Source organism: Natrix helvetica (genome assembly GCF_964273705.1).
Source record: "Natrix helvetica genome assembly, chromosome: 5".
Classification (NCBI taxonomy): domain Eukaryota; kingdom Metazoa; phylum Chordata; class Lepidosauria; order Squamata; family Natricidae; genus Natrix; species Natrix helvetica.
The window spans coordinates 49,622,402-49,642,914 of record NC_138551.1 but is presented as its reverse complement, the minus strand read 5'-3'; the positions used below and the strand labels follow the sequence as shown (position 1 = coordinate 49,642,914).

General features: G+C 39.5%; 2 protein-coding genes across 3 annotated transcripts in view; one reads left to right on the top strand and one right to left on the bottom strand.

Moving 5' to 3' along the window:
- LCOR (ligand dependent nuclear receptor corepressor) overlaps positions 1 to 12,160 on the top strand; it is a 95,820-nt gene extending 83,660 nt beyond the window's left edge. For both annotated transcript variants that reach the window (XM_081953868.1, XM_081953869.1), the window contains exon 7: positions 815 to 12,160. In XM_081953868.1, the coding sequence (XP_081809994.1) occupies positions 815 to 5,474 (4,660 nt within the window). In that variant the 3' untranslated portion in view covers positions 5,475 to 12,160. The remainder of the gene's footprint in view (positions 1 to 814) is intronic.
- A 5,230-nt stretch (positions 12,161 to 17,390) lies between these two features.
- SLIT1 (slit guidance ligand 1) overlaps positions 17,391 to 20,513 on the bottom strand; it is a 151,206-nt gene continuing 148,083 nt past the window's right edge. The window contains exon 37 of the mRNA XM_081953702.1: positions 17,391 to 19,897. Coding sequence (XP_081809828.1) covers positions 19,659 to 19,897 — 239 coding nt within the window. The 3' untranslated portion in view covers positions 17,391 to 19,658. The remainder of the gene's footprint in view (positions 19,898 to 20,513) is intronic.

Below are 20,513 nucleotides of genomic sequence, written 5' to 3'. Positions count from 1 at the left end.
TCTTCTGGAGACTTTGAAAACATGAAGGAATTTATAATTTCTTAAGGTTTTAGCCTTTGACGCAGTTAAATCTTGAAGCGTGTTTTGAAGAGGTTGTTAACCACGTGTTTAGAATGATACATTGTACTGTATGGCCTGTTTGTTCAGAATCAACAGTAATGAAAATAGCTTAGCTGGTGTTATGTACATAGTAAATATTATCCAAGCCTGTTTTTAAATTATTACGTTTTACTCATTAGATTTCTACCACACCTTTCTTTCAGGAGTTCAAGGTATTATGCATAACATTAAAAAAAGGCAAAGGTTTCCTCTACCAAGTCATGCCCCTTCCTTCAATTTTTACTCATAGAAATCACCCTGAAATAGGTTGGCCTGAGAGAGACTAAAAAGCAATTGCTGAGCAAAAAGCTTTCTAGTAAACATCTGTGGGTGCATTTGATCCTGGATCTTCCCAGTCCAAGCTTTTATACCACACTGGGTCTGTTTGTATAGCTTGTCATTGCACACTATTTTTTTCAGGTTATTTCTCCTACCTCATTAGATTCACTCCTGTTAAGGATTATGTTGTAAATAGGGTCATATTCGGTTTGTAGTGCTTGAGTTATACATAAATAGACAGAAACCAGAAAAGAAATCCAGGCATAATGTTCATATTGTTTGGAATTTTGTGTTATCTACTTCCTTACAGTAGAATATAAAGATATGGTCTTTCCAAAGAATTCAGTTGTGAAGAGAATTGTTACAATTTACGCTGTGAATTTTGTGCTATATTGACTATTTCTCTCTCTTTCTCTTTCTCTCTCTCTCTCTTTAGTGAGGAGACTGTGGAGGCAGTAGCAATAGATTCTCTTGGCCAGCCAAAATCTCCATTGGAAAAAATTATGGTCAGACTCTGCACCTACCACCAGAAACACTTTGTCCGTGTCCTGAATGACATCTGCAGTGAAGTACAAACAGGCTATGAAGGCCAGCAGTTATCTGGACCTGAAAACATGGATGTGTCTACTTGTAGTTCAGGGTGCAGCCAATATCATATTGAGAACCAGGAGCATGGAACTTCTTGCTCTGAGTCAAAAATCCCTCTATTGCTGGATGCAGAACAATCAGAGGCCCGTGGTTCTTTGCGAATACTATGCCATGCGCTGAAACATGCTGTAGAACTGAAATCTACAGACAGAAGAGACAATTGCAGTTCTATTGTCAGAAGAGATTTCCCCGAGCTTCCAACTATTAGAACAACTTCTATAAGTCCCAGAGACAGTCCCACTCAAGGGTACCTCACTGCCTCCAATACTCATCACTCTATTAAGAATCTGGAAGGTCAGACCTCCGCTACTGAGCAAGAGACGGGGGCTAGAAAAGGTGAAGATGACAAAGATCAGGTGCAAAGTAGAGGTTTACTGGGAGGCTATGTAGCTGCGAAAGCAACAAATGTAAACATTAATGAGGAGAATTTAGAGAATAGGGTAGGTTCTTTGAAGAACCCTTTCAAAGCTTTCCCAGAGGAAACTCGAGAGACGGCTTTCACCACTAACTCTCCACGGAGAGCAGACAAAGAGAATGCCATGCAGTGCAGCTCCAAAGCCTCTATGCACCAGGATACGGAAATCAATGACCAAGAAACAAGATCAAAGGTAGAGAATCACTATCTGGCTTCAGGGAAAAGCAAGGGAGTCTGCCACATGCATCCTGGTGACAAGACTCATGTAGAGAATGCCAAAGACATTTGGCTGCCTATTAATTCCATGCCAGCAATGCACAACAAAACCACCAATGGGCACTCCCGGGTTAAGAATATTTCAGCTTCTACTAAAAGTACACGTAAAAGCAAGAAGTCTTCAGGATTAAGAATAAATGACTATGATAATCAATATGATGTTGTCTATATTAGCCAACCAATTACAGAATGTCACTATGAGAGCAAAAAGACAGTATCAGCAAGAAAGACAGCAAGGAAGAGCACTCGTGGATATTACTACAATGGTGAATGTTGTGAGCTTCCTACTATTCGCACCTTGGCCAAGACTCCACATTTACAGGAGAATGGGAACATCCTGGCAACAAGGCCTGAGGTACTAACAAATCCTATCCAGGGCATTTCTCTTCCAAGTGGCAGCTATTTAGCTGCACCTGAACCTGTGGGTAGCAATGATGATCAAAGATCTTCCACAGTGGCTCCTACTCAAGAAGATTCCTTCAATGAAATAAGAGCTGAGCAATGCTCTTATGAAAGCATCTCTTCTGAGGTCAGTGTCCCGGAACAGAGAGAAGCTAGTGTTGCTGAAGAAGCTACCGTGCCTGTTTCTCTATTTCCTTGCCCTGTTTTTCATTCAGATAAAGACAGCTTGTTTGTGTCTTCACTCCAGACCGTCTCTTTTGCTCGAGAGAATGAAGGGGTCTTGCAAGACAGTACTGACATACTGGAGGCACATAGCTCTGGCTCTGATTCTTATAGCTGTAATAGATCTAAAGAAAATAGTGACAGTATAGCAGACTCTGTTGTACATTCTGTCTCAGAAGCTGCTAATGATAAAACGGCTATCTCAGAACCTCCTATTTTGATAGAGCCAGAACCCCATGTTAGCATGGATCTGCTGATGCCTGAAGTATCAGCCAATAGCGTGGACATGTTGCCTCCACTAGATGAGCCTGCTTCTGTAATAGATGTATCACCATCTATAGAACCCCCACTACTTTCCCCTATAGACTTGGCAGAACCCTCAGTAGTACCACCCACTCTTGATGTTCTGGAGCCTTGTATGACCTTTCCTTCAGAGATTCCCCATATTCCCAGCAGTGTATCACCTGTGCAGCTTGTTGCCAGCCCAAGGAGCATGTCTCCTGTAATTCATCCTAGCAGTGGGGTTCCTGAGCCTCCTACTCATATTGACCGAGAACCTCCAGAGACTCTTTCTGAAGACTCTTCAGTAGTAGCAACTATCAAAATGGATGTGGAGCTTCCTCAGCTGCTTCCCAATTTAGAAGCAGCAAATCTGCCTCTCAGTTTGGATTGTACTAACACAGACAAAACCACTATTGAAGATTCCCAAAATTTGAAAGAAGGACTGTCTGTGGAATGTAAAAATGTGCTGCCCATTGTGGCTGACAATGAAGATAAGGGAGAGGAAAATATAAATGACACAATAAACATCAGTGAGACCACCAAGTCTGATGAGGAAATGGAGGTTAATAGTGAAACTCCAGTAGAGCCCAAAACATCAGAAAAGGACAAGAAAGAGGCTTCTTCCAAAACAAACATAGACAAAAAACGAAGGCGCGAGAAAAAAACCCACATTGTTTCGGATCGCTGTCTTCGAAGCCAGCAGTCCCTGGTGCCTACAGAAGACAGTTCCGAACAACCTTGTTCTTCCAATTCTGTTCAGCGTCCTCAGCTACAGATAAAGCTTTCTAAAAGTTCTGGTGCTAAGCGTTTTAAGAGAGAGGTACAACTTGATGGGGCAACATCTGTGTGTCTTCCTAATGACAGACACCATCAAACCCTGATAAATGATAGTAGCAAATCTACTGAACAGCAGGCAGATGAGGGAAATGACATCACAATAAGCCAGACCTATAAGAAACTGATGGCAAAGGAATCCGTAATAGAGGAAAGCCAGAATGGAGAAGATAACAAAGATAAGCCAGCAGCGATGCTTGAAATTTGCTTAGAAGCCAATTCTGACAAGAGAAGTGTCCATGTTCCAACGGAGATGTCTCATAAAACCGAAAAACAAGTAGATTTAAAGCCAGAAAGTTTAGAGAATTCTGACGGTCCTATGAATATTATTGAAGTATTGTCCAACCAGCATGAAACAAGTAGCTTCATATGTCCTGGTAGCAAGCATGCACAGCCAGAGAAGACAATGAAATGCAAGAAACCAGCCCTACAGTTCTATAATTTGAGGCACACCCCTACTACAGCTCATGTCGTCACTGCCACAAAAAATACATCAGAAAAAGCAATTGGACAAGCAAACTCTGACATCATGACCACATCAGCAGATCCTGTTGTCACAGATGAACCAAATGCAAGAAATGAAAACTCTACTGGTTTTAACAGCATGAAAGTACTTTCTGACAAGCCCAGATTTGTGGAATGGTGTGCTGAGGAAGACAACCAAGAACTCATCACTAACTTTAGCACCCAGTATATGAAGATCCAGAAAGGCTGGATTCAGCTGGAGAAGGAGACTCAGCCAGCTCCAAAGGTCAAGAATAAATCTGACAAGTTGAAAGAGATTTGGAAAAGCAAGAAGAGGACTCGAAAGTTTAAAGGATCCACTGAAGTCCAGAAACTGTCTCCTGTTCAGATGCTTTTCATGAAGGGTTTTGATATATCCAATATCTGCAAATGGTTTATGGAGACAACTGAAACCAAATCTCTGGTCATTGTGAAGAAGCTGAACACACGTATCCCAGGAGACATTCCTCTCATGAAGCTTCCACTCCAGAAAGGTTGTTCTTCTGGCATCTATCCCAGTTCTGTCCAAGCAGAGCGTCTAAAGAAACACTTGAAGAAGTTTGCTGCTATGACCCCAGCAAAAAATACTATAAAGATCCCAAAGCTGTGGACCAGACCTCGAGAGAATGGTGACCAGACTGAGTCAGAGCAGACTGTTGGTCCAAAGCAGACATCTCCCTCTGAAGTCAGCTTGGCTCAATGTATTGGACCCAAGAGTATCCAGCCTTCCCCTAGCATGCCTGTGCAGACAAGCTCACGGATCCTGAGGAAATATTCCAACTTGAGAGGCAAACTTCATGGATTCCATAGGGTGGTGAAACAGGAGAGGCATGACTGTGTGTCCAAGCAGCACTTGGCCGAAAGCAATTCAAGCAACAAGAGCATGTGCATTAAACCCTTGATGTCCCCCAAGTTGGCCCAGCAAGTGAAAGCCATCCAACTTCCTACTAAATCGACTCCAATTGAAAAAGGAGGAAAGGGGAGAAAAGGGAAAGGAAAGTTACAGGATGACACCCCCGGTAAAGGCAGCCTTCAGCAAAGCAAAAAAAAGACACCGAATGAGAATGTCAGGACACTGGCCATGCGGCAGTTGAGTCCTTCAAGCAAGGAAAGAATCTCTCTCAAGAAAGTCAGTAAAGTGAAGCAAGCGGGAACTCCAGCTACTAGAAAGCAGACAGCGGCGGGAAGAAATAATAAGCACACCTCTCAGAATGAGAAGTCAAAGAAACTTATTGACTCGCGATCTGGGAAGAAAAAGGCTCCCGCCCATATAGGGAAAGCCGGTACCAGTCAAAAAGCTAGCCTGCTTTCTAAGCAGCAAGGGCTTATAAAGGCTCTGAAGGAGAAAATGGTGCGAGATCCCCCCAGTCAGCCTCTTAAAAAGGCAAGCAGTAAGAAAGCTCTCACCAGATCGGTGAAACGAATTCAGGAGAACAAAACCCAGAGCAAGAGGAAGCTGAGGGCAAAGAAAGAATCTTCTCCCAACAAGCGCAGGCGGCTGGATGCAAAGTAGCAACGTCTTGGGTAGGAAGTGTGTCATAGAAACTCTTCTTCTTTCTTTCAGTAGTTCCACTGCTGAACAGGAAAGAAGGGAGAGGTGCTTGGGTCTGGCTAAAGGCCATCTCCCTCTTGCTTTTTAAGGAGCCTTCAATTTGTGTTGCATCCGGAGAGGAACACCATTTTTCTGTATCACGGAGAAAGAAAAGTTGAAAGTTCCTGGAGTTGAACTGGAAGCCTAGCGGTTTCAGTTCAAAGTACAGTGCCTTATTTATCATGTTAGGAAACAAATGAATTAGTCTTCTTGATTTGAAGCTAGCAGTTTATGGGTTAATGCACATGCACTTGTACTGTAATGGAAAGAGAACCACCTGTCATGGCCATCCCACAAGAGTTTGGTGGCATGTCTGCTAAGGATCACACAGAGTGTTTCCTTCCTTTTGTGCATTGTAGCATACTGACACTGTTTAATTTGTGCAGGGCATTATGAAGCCAAAACCCAAAGTTGTTTCCTCCTCTAATTATAATCTTTACTAGCAGGTTATAATGATGGACTTTATTATTAAGTTATTAATAATTACCTATGTGATGTAACTTTGGGCTTTAGGGTTTGGCTATAAGCTAGCCAGGTTTTGTGTAAAAAAAAAAACTTATGTTTTCAGTGACAGTCAGCCATGCTTGGCCTACCCAAGAAACTAGTCCTGTTGGATGAATGGAAAATGTTACCCTAAATAGAGATTGCTTGCCTCGTTTAACATTGCTGTAAACCTTAAACACCTTAAAGGCTACTGTTTATAATGCTGCCACAATTTCTGTTGGAGAAGTTCTGAACTGCATTTACCCCAAAATTCTTGGGGATCCCTGTTTAAAATACTCCTGAATTCGTAGGCATATTATGATGCTAAAATTAAGTATGGATCTCAGAGAAAAATATCTGTAAAGAGAAAGTATTGGAAGGTGCTCCTTGTGAGAAATCTTTCATTGCTGAAGATTTTTTGAATTTCTTTACAATGAAGTTGCTGCAAGTTTCTTTTCCATAGACTTCTTCAGGTATCTGAAGGCTTTTTAAAAAGTAAAATCATGACAATGCTGGTTGTGAATGAAGTAGCAGCGGGAACTTTCTGGTACTTTCACAAATGTATGGGTTGCAACTTAACATGAAGTAAATTTCTTTCTGCCTTCCCCCAAGGAGAGTGTAAGTTCACCGATTATTCATTAATTTTATATGCAAGTTACCTGCTTTACCTTCAAAGTTTAATTTGTGTATTATAGAAAGATAAAGGTGTCATCTTTCTTTAAAGAAGTCATTCCTACGAGAATACAATGTACTTCAAATGCAATAGTCACTTTTCCAGTTCAGACATTTGTTTTGGATTGAATAAGAAGGGAAGCAATGTTTTCTCAAAAGAAAACATCCTATCTTGTGCTGCTCATTTGGGGGGAGTAACAGTGACTCCTTTTGCTCTGAGGCTGGAGAAGAAAGGTAAGGACCAGAGTTTTATTTTATTTTTCTAGCTCTCGCTAAGCCACAACAAAGGCCTAGATAATTGCTTAGAAACTTGTGCAGACCTCCTCATGTTTGCCATGTTTGACTCCTGAGAGCTTCCTGTGAAGGCCTTCAGATAGTTTGACCTTTCAGAATAGCTTGCCATGGATACCAGATGAGATCAACAAACTCAAACATCTTTATGCATTATTGTATTAACTAGCCTGAACCAGTCTTTCCAGGCGGTGAGGGGGTTATTGAATATAAGATAAAGTTGGGGGAGAATGAAAGTGTGAGGAAATTGATTTTTTTAAAGGATAGAGAGCATTTCTATTCTTATACCAAAGCTCATTATACTGCAGGCAGAAAATTCATAACGACCGTACCTATTGTAAAGTTTCTCATTGATCAAGGAAATTGGAATTTGGCATCTAAAAATGTAAAGCCCTGTTGCTCGCCCGCTTACTCAAGTCTGTGACTTGAGAGGGTGCCCTAAAGCTACAAGACATATCAGGGTGGACACATTTTTATATAATATTTTAAAATCATTTGATTTTTTAAAAACTTCTGTTTTCATTTAAATCACGATGTATAAAATTAATTGTTGTAAGCATCAGGTTAGGCTTAATGTTCTCTGTAAAGATTCATATGAATTTGTTTGGTTGCTAATTGTAAATATCAAATGTGCTAGACATTCCACCAGGAGTATTAAAATATTTAAGGAAATGTGTGAGCACATGCATGTGTGTGGTGATGGCAAGGCATTGCAAAAATCTTTTTTTTCCCCAACTTTACATGATTTACATTCAGATATGCATACAACTTCCTGCTCCTTCTGCCCAGGGCTGCTTCCTAACAAACTGCTGGGTAGTTGGTGCTTCTTGTGGTACATCACTAAGCTAAGTGATTCTGATTTAGATCTCTGCTAATAAAATCTTTCTACAACTCGTGAGTTCCAATTTCTTGTGTGGTCTAGAGTCTAAATGTTCCTTGTGTAAGCATTACGTAACATGCTTCAGCTTCAAATCCACCCTGTTTTGCTCTAATCTGCTGCCCATACAAAGTTGCATAATTCTGAGAAATCAATCAGTTGCCAGGCCCAGAGTTGCTGATAGTTTTAGTCCAGCTTCTTATTGTTTTTTGGAGAAGGCCACGCCATCCTACACTTCAGCACTCTTGGTTGCCAGCTGGACGTACCTTTTCTATGTATACAATCAAAACATTAGGAAGCAAGAGATTAACCAAGCAGTTCAAAACAGTTCAGGTAGTTTAAAAAAAATGCAATTTGGTGTAGAGGGCTAACAAGTCTTGAGATAAAAGAGAACAAAGCATTATCTAATTGGAAGACTGCTCTGTACTTTAATCCCAGTGACACTCGGTTCTTACCTGGCAGAGATGTTGAGCCTCTAATATTCAAATACCTTTTTTTAAGAGTACCTTGGGATGTCCTTCAAAACACTTCTTTTTTTTGACACTCGAGTCTCTTCATTAAAATGAACTTTGAAACTTGGCTTGTACTATTGCTGGGTCAGGCTTTTCTTTTAGAAACCACAGGACTTAATTATGTGCCTTGCATTTTATTGTGAACATTTTACTTTTCCCTCATCTAATAGATATTTGGTATGTAAGGTGCAGTTTCATGTTCTGATTACCATAGGAAAAATCCCCCAAACCTGTCCTGTTGTTTGGCTTTTATCATATTTGCATCTTATCCCTCTTACTGAGGTATTTTTCTTTGTCTGTCCCTAATTCTTCCAACTGGCATGCTTTCATTCTCTTAGTAATCCTACTCTTAGCCAAACTCTTGATGCTTTGCGGTGGGGCATGCTGTTGCATTCAGTAGTTTCTAGCAATGGCTATATGGAACACCTTAAACTCATGTAGTTTATGAAGTGAAGAATTGCACCTTCACACCTCTCTGCATAACAGTAACCTCTATAACGATTGGAGCACTCACTTTTCTCTGTTAATGGCTTTTTTTTTTCATCCTGTCAAACACATATTCTCAACATGAATATGCTTTTACTTTGAAATAATAATAAAGATGATGAACTGGAGAAAATAATAAAATATAAAGACCTGCAAAAAGAAGTAGAACAATTCTGGCAAAAGAAAACATCGATAGTACTAATAGTAGTAAGCTCTTTGGGTACAAATCCAAAACAATCAGAGAGCCATTTGAGGACCATTGACATACATAAAATCACCAAGTATCAATTGCAAAAGTTAGTTGTACAGGTAGTCCTTGACTTACAACCACAGTGGGCTGGATCTTTGGCTGTAAGCCAATGTCATAAAGTACTGTGTGACCAGAATTGATTTTACAACCATTTTTGCCAGGTCATTGAGTCACCATGGTTGTTATGTGGCTGTTCAGCAAACTACATAGCCATAAGTGTGAACTCATTTTATCTGATGAGCGTTTTTTGCCTGAAGATGGCAAAAGAATTGCCAAACATGATCATGAGAACATGGGACCCGGCAACTGGCTATAAATGTCAAGGCATATGCCAAGTCCCTGAAATGTGATCGCATGACTGCTAGGGACATTGCATCAATTGTAATTATTGGGACACTTAAGTGGCCTTTTAAAAAAAATATGTCATAACTTCAAACTTGTTAAGTGACCACTCATACGTTAAGGGACAGCTTACATCCTGCAACAGTTTAATAATATTAAACAATATTTGCCTATCTCAGTCTTTGGGAAGAACTGAATAGGTGAACAAAAGGGTGATGGTTGTTTTTTGCATTTATCCAAGGGGCTGCAGAATATTTACCTTAGGATAATCTCAGGAGTTTCACATTTCCATTGAATGTGCTTGTTTTTTGAGCAGGCTTCCTAAATAATTAAAAACGGATGGAGTCTGAATGATTTTTCTAACATGTATGTAATAATTTGCATAAATAAGTCTTTATGTTGCTATCAAAAATTTCATAATGTGTGTATGCATTAAATTCAAATGCAATGTGAATATATACGTACAGTATGTATGTGTAGTACAGAAACATAGACATGATGCTGTGTTTTCATAGCATCTGGCTAGAGAGTAAAATGCTTTCCTAGTTGCAGGATAAATTCTGCCTTTTCTCCCTAGGTAGTCACAAAATGGAAGAATAATAATGTAAATATAAATAGTTTTAAAATATTTATTTCCTGTATTTTGTGCTGGCAAGTCTCAGGAGTTCTATTGGTTTGCAATATTATAGAAAGGTGGTAGTGGTTTTTTTTTTAAAGGCATATTTCCTACTGCAAATAGCATTAAACAGAAGAACTGTCATCTGGTCTGGAATTTATGCTGCAAAATCAAAATCCTAGATCTTACTGAGATGTAAGCCCGTGCATGGGCTAAATATTTTACACTCATCATTAAATATTCCTTTATGTTAAAACCAACACCTTTAATACAGAAATCTTGATATCAAGCATTATAAAACCATTATAGACTACTTTCCGCATTAGAACAAGTGCTGTGTTATAGTGGACAGGAATTAAAATTCTTAAAACCTTCAGGCTGAAGTGAGAAATAACACAGACACAGACCGGCCATCTCTGTAAAACCTATATCAAATGGATTCAAAGCATGGCATGGTTGCTTTTTTCCTCTTTTTTTGCTTCTGTGGAAGTGACTTGAAAATTCAACTGTTGAGCACAGTTCTTTGAAAACTGTTTGGTCACGTGCACTTTTAGGCACAGCACTTGAAAGCAATAAGAATTCTAGTAATAAAGTTTCTTGTGAAAAAAAAATGGCATATGGGGGTGGCTGTATGCCTTTGTATGCATGTCTCAGTAAAGCCTGCTTCTCTTCAGTGGTCTTGCCACCTAAAGAAAGAAACATCTTATGTTTCAGTCTTACTCCATGTTTGGGCATCATCACAGGGAATAACTGGCAATCCAGAAGAAATGTATTGATTGGGGATATGGACTCAGGGATAGTGAATAAAAGGAGATTTTTACTAGAAGCTGGGGCGTGGGGGGGGGCAACAGGGTGGCAGTGGCACATAAGGGGAATGTTGTATGCTTTCTATTATTTTGCAGCTGATTCTTGTCAATTCTTATCCTCACTCCAAATCTTCAGCTGCTGCTTTGAGCTAGGTCCCATTTTTCTGGGTTCTCTAGAAATTGTTTTTATTTTATTTCTTTGGATCGTACTTTTATCTTCCCTAGTTCCCCTCTCTTAACACTCCTTAGGTCACGCTATGTTATTAGGATATCATTCTCTTTTATTTGATAATTATTTTGATGGGATTGTGTGGATGTTCCTAAATGTGTGGTTTTCATGTGCTTTTGGCTGTTGAAAATGCTTGATCCATTCTTCTTTCTGGAAATTTATTAGTTGTCTATCTTAAAGCATAATCCTATATGTTGCCTGTCTTGAGGCATAATCCTATAGATAGCTCCTTTTTGCTACTTCTTGCATCCACTTTCTGCTATCCAGAGGTTTAACTCCTGTCTGTATTTGTTGTTAATGTCTTCACTTCTCTTACAAAGTTGCTACAGGAGGTTTAGTATAGGGAGCAGGCTTCTAACCTTCTGCAATCATTTTAGTTTCCAATAGCATACCTGAAAACTTGGGGGGAAAGTTCAATGAGCCCTCGTCAATGTCTTGCACTCAACAAGTGAACAAATGTATTTGGCAATTTTATATTCTATGCATTAATTTATATTCCTTTCTCTCACAAAGGTTTTTATTTCTTTATCCAAGGCAGTCCTTTCTATCCCATCTCAAGAATCATGTATGGGGATTTCTCCTCCCCGTGTTTGACCAGCCTGATATTGTCATCTACATATGATAAGTAGCATTTTTGGAAGGGTTTGATTGTATATCTTTTTCTTCTCTTCAGGGCACTGGAAAATGCTGTGATGTTAGGAGAAGAATGTGTCTGTTGTGTATTGTTGGTTAAAATGTGTCATTAGATAATGGTTATATACCTCATCTGAAGAACATTTTAAATGTATATAAAAGGTGATACTCAGTTGCTATCCAGTAATTCATAAACCTGTAATGGCTAGGGCTATTTCACCATTGAAATTGTATCAATTGTGACAGCTTCATACTTGTGTGTGTCTGTTATTTCCTTGACTAACCAATGGAAAGTGATTTAATCCTTTTATCTTTTTTTCTGTGCTTTCTTTCTTTTATGCATTGTGACGGACTCTATGTACTCCATAGGTCCTTATTTTATTGCAGCTTATTAAACTTTTTAAAATGTCAGCATTGGTGTGGTGTGATGAAATTTAATATAAAGATTTTTAAGCCATGGTCCACAATTCACTAGGGTTTCACAAGTTTTTTTTTCCAGCCGATTGATGGAAGACTGAGCTGATTATCAATTTCAGTGGCTATTTTGAGATACCAGTTGCAGTGAATACACCAGATATTGAATCTTTGAAAAATCAGAAGTGCTTGATAATATTTTCTTTATTAATTATACCCCCCAATTTAATATATGAAATTAAAACAGCCCATCTCTCACCTAGCTTCATTTTATTGGTGGAGATTGTAGAGACAATTGTAGTAATGAAGAAATAGCTATCAAAATCCTGAAGAAAGCTGAACATAAGCAGAGCTTTTGACTCTGCTGCTTGGACATTCTGGGAGTTATAGTCAAAATGTTTTGACTATACTAGATCAAGGAAGACTGGCTCAAAGTATGCTTACTCAAGACCTGTCTCGATGTCACCCTTTTTCTTCTGCCTTTTTTTTTTACTTGAGTATTCTTTCCTATTTGATCCACCACTTCATTAGGTTAATTCTAGAAGGTGTAACTACAGGTAGTCCTTGACTTATGATCACAATTGAGCCCAAAATTTATGTTGCTAAGTGAGACAGTTGTTAAGTGAGCTCTGCCCCATTTTATGATCTTTCTTGCCACATTGTTCAGTGAATTTCACCCTGAGTGTTTAGCAAGTTAGTAACATGGTTGTTAGTGAACCTGACTCTGCTTGTCAGAAGGTCACAAAAAGTGATCACATGACCCCTGCGGGACACTGTAACCATCATAAACATTAGTTAGTTGCCAAGCATCTGTTTTTTGATCACAAGGATGCTGCAACACTTGTAAGTGTAAAAAAGGGTCATAAGCTACTTTTTCAGTGCTGTTGTAACTTCAAATAGTCATTAAATGAATTGTAAGTTAAAGACTACCTGTATGTAGATGATATTCCCCCCCTCCCCACGCCTTGGCACTGCTGCCTATATGAGGCATCTTATATATCACTACTCCTATCTCCATACTGAACATTGGACAAGAGTTAAGAGAGAATTGCTAACTTCTTACAGCTCACTGCTCCTGAGTAAACCACCTCTCCCTCTCCCTTCAGAGTTACACTATATTGCCAAAAGTATTCCTCACCCATCCAAATAATCAGAATCAGGTGTTCCAATCACTTCCATGGCCACAGGTGTATAAAATCAACTGCCTAGGCATGCAGACTGTTTTTACAAACATTTGTGAAAGAATGGGTCACAGGAGCTCAGTGAATTCCAGCGTGGAACTGTGATAGGATGCCACCTGTGCAACAAATCCAGTCATGAAATTTCTCGCTCCTAAATATTCCACAGTCAACTGTCAGCTGTATTATAAGAACATGGAAGTGTTTGGGAATGAGAGCAACTCAGCCACGAAGTGGTAGGCCACGTAAACTCATCCAACATTAGTGTGTGACCTCACAAATGCACTTCTGGAAGAATGGTCAAAAATTCCCATAAACACACTCCTAAACCTTGTGGGCAGCCTTCCCAGAAGAGTTGAAGCTGTTATAGCTGCAAAGGGTGGATGTATTGAACTCTATGGATTAGGAATGGGATGTCACTTACAGTAAGTTCATACACAAGTAAAGGCAGGTGAGCGAATACTTTTGGCAATATAGTGTATGTCAATAGTTAAGTCAGAAGGCTAAGTGGTAATAGAAATGCTAAGCCAGAACTGGCCTCTCTCACAATTCTCATGCTGAGATGAGAGCAGAATGTAATAAAATCCTTTTGCAATCTATGTCCAAATGATGCAAATATTTTTTCCTATTGTTTTCAAGTTTCAAAAAGGGTATGTTATTTTTCCTTTTTTTCCCCTTTTGTAAGAATAATGTAGAAGTAGTTATTTCCCCAAATATATTTGTAACAGTTTTACAAAATCCTTTCAGCTTATGAGACCAAAACCAAGTAGAAAAATAAATGTTGCCTAAATTATATTAAAATACTTTTTTTTAAAAGAGCAAATCTATTGCATGCATAGATCAAACAACAAAAGCAGGAATGTATGAAAACCTATTGCAAAGATGATTTGTGAAAAGTGCTGCAATGATACACCTGTATATATAGTGGCTTCAAGTCATTCCTGACTCGTGAAACTGCTCGGATGAGTCCACACATTGGTTTTTTTGGCTACATCTTTAGAAGTTGTTTGCCACTGTCATCTTCCAAGGGTGGAGAAAGATTGGTAGAAGTGACTTCTACTCTGGTACCTTAACTGCTACATCAGCTTGGTATGCATACATGCATGCCTACACACACATAATAGAGGCTGTATAACTAGAAGGCAGAGGAAAAACAAATTTGATTTTATTGACTGGAATTTTCAATCTATTGTTTCCTATTTTGGGTAGAGAGAGAGAGATTCTTATTGAAGTAAATATGTGGAATCCACTGAATCCATTTCTCTTCATTTCCTATTAAAAAGCAGCAGGGATTGGGTGACAAAAAAGTACTCCTCCATTATATAATTTTGATATTTTTCTTAGAAAACTGAACACAGCATTTTTTACTTGGACAACCATTATAGGAGTTGGAAGATGACACGTATTTTGTTACCGACAGATGGTTAGTTTCATGTCTCTGGTTGAATTAATGTTATCTTCCCATGTGAAAAATCACAAACTACTTTTTCAAAACCTATAACAAGATTGCTGCTCTAAAGAAGGTATACTCTGTATAAAGGAGTATGTTAGCTTATGTATGCAAGGCAGTTCACATGATCATTCGGGTATGGCATTGATTGGACTGTTGGGACACCAAAAGTGTGGTTTTCAATAATGTTAATACAAAGCTTAGTACAATTTTCAAATGCAGAGCTTAGTGAGACACCATTGCTTCATGAGTTTAAAAAGTCAGTGCTAAATCTGAATTAAGGAATTGTGCTTTTGACAGTTTTATAAGTGCCAGATGTCATGGGAATCCTTAGAAAGGAAAGAAGACAAAAGAATATTTTTTGTTGATTTCAAATAAATCCATTCCAGGCTTTGACTCATACTATGAACAAAGGATATATTAGATGAAAATTAAGAGAGTTGAAGCCCACATTTCTAAGTCTATATATAAGGCGGAGGGTAAGTTGGTCATAATCAGGTAAATTTAAGCATGTAAGCATGATCAAATGTCACTTTGTCTATTCAAACATATGTCTTACGTATTGCATTGGCAGACACGGTGTACAAATTCAGATATTCTGTAGATTCTAATGGTTACCATTAGAAACAGGAAGTTGTTAAAAAAAAGTCAAGAGCCCTAGATATATATTTTGTGTCATCCTAAAACAGTGTTTCTCAAACTTGGCGACTTTAAGTCCTGTGGACTTCAACTCCCAGAATCCCCCAGCCAGCATAGCTGGCTGGGGAATTCTGGGAGTTGAAGTCCACAGGACTTAAAGTCACCAAGTTTGAGAAACACTGTCCTAAAAGTTCAAAAGTTTCACTTTCTCAGTAAGAAAAAAAAAATTCAATTAACTTTTTGCAGGGTTTCTAGAATAAAAATGAAAAACACTAGGCATGTAGTATGGTAGTAATTAAAATGCCTCTGTAAATTATGTATTCAAATCTGAAATTGGTTGTCATTTACATTTTAGCAAGTCTCGACAGCCATAGCAGAATAAACCTCAGTTTTATTCCACCTACCCAAGCAATAGCACAGGTCCCAAAGGCAAGCCAGGGAATGTAGGCACAAGCTCATACAGAGAGATAACTCTTTATGTACCTTGAAAAGGAGCTTCTGCAAGAACTCTCTGAGTAATTACTCCCTAGCTTCCTGCATATCCCCACAGGAAGTAGAAGATGGCTTTATTACTGCTATTTCTTTATTACTGCCAGTTTAATGGACACCATGCATATACTTCTAGTAATCTATTTCACCCCCGGGAGTATCTTACTGAAATTGCTGTACAATAAAATCTGATGTTTTAGAAACAGTTACCTTGAGATCGCACGTGGCACATGCTCTCAAGCTAGTGCCAAGGAGTTACCTTTCCAGCAGAACCTTTTGTAAAAAAAAAAAAGTCATAAGTTTCAAACAACAGACACCTGGCTGAGGTTGTCTTGGAAACAAGAACATTGGTAGAGTTTAAGGCCTCAAAACTTGCATCAGACTGTGATTGCTTAATAACTGCATTCTTGCGAGGCTGCTGCAGGATAATACCTACCATGAGCTTATTTAATGTTTGAATAAGCCTTCAAGGTGACTTAAAAGAATGTAACATCACTGTGCTATAAAGGTATCAGGAATTAGTGTCAGGTCCCAAGGTTACTTCCAGGGCACGGGGAGCAGGCCTTTAAGATATATGTTGCAATGGAACAATGGCCTGAAGGGTGCATCATGTGACAGGATGACCATGTGACAGCCGTGGCAAGGGGGGCGTTCCACCAGGTTCGCCTGGTGCGCCAATTGCGCCCCCTACTGGACCGGGACGCCTTACGCACAGTCACTCATGCGCTGGTGACGTCTCGCTTGGACTACTGTAACGCTCTCTACATGGGGCTTCCCTTGAAATGCACCCGGAGGCTACAGTTGGTCCAGAACGCAGCCGCGCGGGTAATTATGGGGAGTACTAGGTACTCCCATGTGACACCGTTCCTGCGCGAGCTGCACTGGCTTCTTGTGGTCTATCGGGTGCGTTTCAAGGTTTTGATAACAATCTTTAAAGCGCTCCATGGCTCAGGACCTAGTTACTTGCGGGATCGTATTCTGCCCCATACATCCCTGCGACCAATCCGCTCGCACAGAGAGGGCCTCCTCCAGGTGCTGTCCACTAGACAGTGTCGGGGGGCGGCGCCTAGGAGTAGAGCCTTCTCTGTGGCGGGCCCAGCCCTGTGGAATGACCTCCCTCCGGATATTAGGAATACCTCTGACCTCCGCTCCTTTCGTATTAAGCTTAAGACCCACCTATTCCAAGTAGCTGGCCTGGCTCAACTTTGATCTAACCATATCGCTCCTGACGGGTTTTTAATTGGGTATTTTAATTATATTTAATTATTTAGGGGATTTTTAATCACTGTATTCTAATTGTTTTTTATTCATCAGCCGACCTCCTCCTTGTGTATGTCTCGGTATATGTCTCTGTTATATGTTTGTTTTGTCCACATATTTATTTCATATGTTTCATTGTACGCCGCCCCGAGTCCTTCGGGAGAGGGTGCGGCTAAGAAATAAATATTTATTATTTATTATTATTATCCAGTATCTCCATTTCCTACTTCCAAGCATCTAGTTGCCTTTGGGTGGCCCCCATGAGAAACAAAATGCTGCATTAAAAGGAGCCTTTTCTCAATCCAGCAGGGTTATTTTTTATGTCTGCTATCTGATGAGGTTTCAAAAGCTAGAAAAGCAGTAGGATTCCTACATGGAAAGACAAGGATGCACCCACAAGGACGAATAGTGAGATAGCCTGCAGATAGACTGGTTAGCTACAATATAAGTGGGATATAGTATGATTAAAAAAGTGGTCATCAATCATGAATGGCAAGGTCAGGATGATATGGGGAACTGGGGGTGAACACAGTTGTACAAAATGCTAATGCAACAGAAAACTGCCACTGTGATAGGGTGAGTAGGGACTGCTTTAAAAGTCCAAGCCATCTGCCTTATGACCAGGTAACCACCAGCAAGGTTGCAGCAACTCTTTTGGTTCTGGCATCCTGAGAATAGAAGCAATGGCAAACTACGCCTCTAGATACATCAACAATATGAACGGAGAAAAGTCCAATGAGAAAGAATGTCATTTTGCCCACCGATGTGCCAAGAAACAAATCAGCTTAGAAAGCTGTTGGCTTTAGAATCCCCTAAAGTTAGCTACAACATGAAAGAAAATAATCACAACATAATCTGGAACTAGCAGCCCTGATGTCTAATAGATATTCTTGCTTTTCCCAACCAGCAGCAAAATAAATTATGCAAATAAACTGCAAGTGTATTGCTTAATATGTGTATGTGCATGTGCATGAGAGAGAGAGAGGCCACTTTTTGTAAAATTTGGGTCTTTAGTAATACAGAAAATCTGCTTTGTTTTTGTAATTTAAAGCTACTAGTATTACTTGTATGTGTCAACTAATTGTAAGTAGTACAAACAGAATTCATTTGCTGATAGGAAATCTTGAGCAAATTGTTCCTGCAGTTAAGGTACTCCACAAAAGCCTTCTCACAAGCAGGGGTCTTATTTTATTTAAAATCCTTGCTCTATCTTATTCCCAGTGGATGTAACAAAGTCCTAATCTCATTCCTCTTTCATTTACAGAAGGACAAGTGTTTTGTTTTATGGGAAGGCCTGCTGTATCCTATGGCAGGGCTGAAAAATAATACAATAAGCTGAGTGCAAGAGATACATGCTGTTCATCTTTCTTCCATGAATAATGATTGGTGTGAACAAGGTTATTCTATAGGTGACAGCAATGAACAGTAGAACTGACATCTTCCATCAGTGCAAACTTATTTGTTACAATAATCAAGTGATATGTAGTAAAAATAATTTTATGGTATAGAAGACTGATAAGAGTAAAAAACTCAAAAGAAATGATTGTGGCAATTGGGAGAATTTGCAACAAGAATTGGATGTAGTCTTTTTCCTTCCCGTCAGCAGACCTGTAGTTTGGAGCCCAGGTCCTTTAGCCTTCATGTAACCACAATCTTATTTAGAAATTAAATTCTATGAAATTTAGTAGGTTTTACTTCTGAATAAGTTAGCATCAAATTGCAACAGTACAGTACAGCAATAGTAATGCCAGTGGTTCAGTCCTTCTGTTTTTTTTTAAATTATTAATAAATGAAGGCAACTTTAAAGTAATGACTACAATGCAATTGCATGTCTAAGCTGTTTTTATTCCTCAGTGTCTTATAACCATTAAGCTGTAGGCAGCAACAATTCCTTCCTCAATTTCTTAAGTATTTTTTTTTATTTTATTTTCTAGTCTTGTAATAATGTTCCCTTTGCTCCTGGTCACTGTACTGCTTGCAATTTAGCCCCATAAACAGAAGATGAAGTTACCATGAGCAGGTACTAAGAGTGAGAATAAGAGAAGCTACTTGATAAGAGAAAAAGTAGAACTGGCTAACAGAAGGGGAAAAAAGGCATGGGGCAGCTAGGAGATTCCAGTTAAGGTACAAAAGATACAAAATGACTGGTTCCTGAGGCCAGGCATGACCCATGGGCATGGTACTTGGGACATTACATTGGGCAAACAATTGTAGAGATCTTCAATAAGAATCCATGGTGTACCCAGTCAGTGGCCCCAGGTAGAATCCGTGCTGGATATAAATACATCTGTTCAGCTGGATTTGCCAGCAAAAAAAACAACAAACAAACCGCATTTATCTACACCATTGTCTCTTCTTTCCTGAATAACCACCATGACCATAATAAAGGAACTGCTCAGATTCCAGACTGTTCCCAAGGCTTCTGCTAGAGCAGGTCTCACCCCTAGGTCTCTGGCTATGGCCTGCCCCTCACCGGAGACTACATGCAATGGGAACAGCCACATTTGCTGGGTTTCTCCACTTCCTCCACGAAGGACGAGCCATCGCTGCACTCAAAGGTATATTTCTTGCGCTTAAGACGCAGTCCTCCACAGCAGCCTAGTCCTGGGCATGATCCCTGGCAATCCATCCAGGAGACTGGGCGTGTCGTCTGGCAAATGGCATAACCTCGCTGGACTTGATGGAAATCACGCACAGCCTCTCCCCGACACTCTGATTCTGGGGAAAACAGAAAGGTCAGACAAAAGGATGACTTTAAGAATGTCATCATATAATAGACATTTTTATTGTCATAATCATTATCATCATGAAATTGGGGGGGGGGGTTAGCAAAGGGCAGCTAAAATAATGTTCTACTATCTGTTGTCATGCTTGTTTTGTTAAGCTTTCCAATAGGTTAGAGAAAAGCACTGTTTACTTCTTAAAAAATGTTGATGTCTGGAAATGTGTTCTCTAATGGAAATAGAAAATATAATTTTGTTGACAGTAAAGAATCATTTTAGATTTTAAACCTTTCAATTATGGCTGCATTGCTCATGTTCCTTCATTATTCAAGACACATAACCACCATAGTTGGAAGAAGCTGCTTACAGGGACCTCCTATGCTGTAGCTGATGTGCCAAGAAGCTTTCCTATAGTCTCAGAGAGGCAATATTTTACTTGCTAGGATGTTCACTTCCAGGAGGAAGTTGATTCCTGAATAAGGTTTCTATCATTCACAGAAGACTGGGATAATATGACTTGCCAGCAAACATATGAACCTAACTTTTTGCACAGAAGGGAAATTCCCTTAGTGTCATTAGTAATTAATGGTCAACACATATGGAAACAGAAA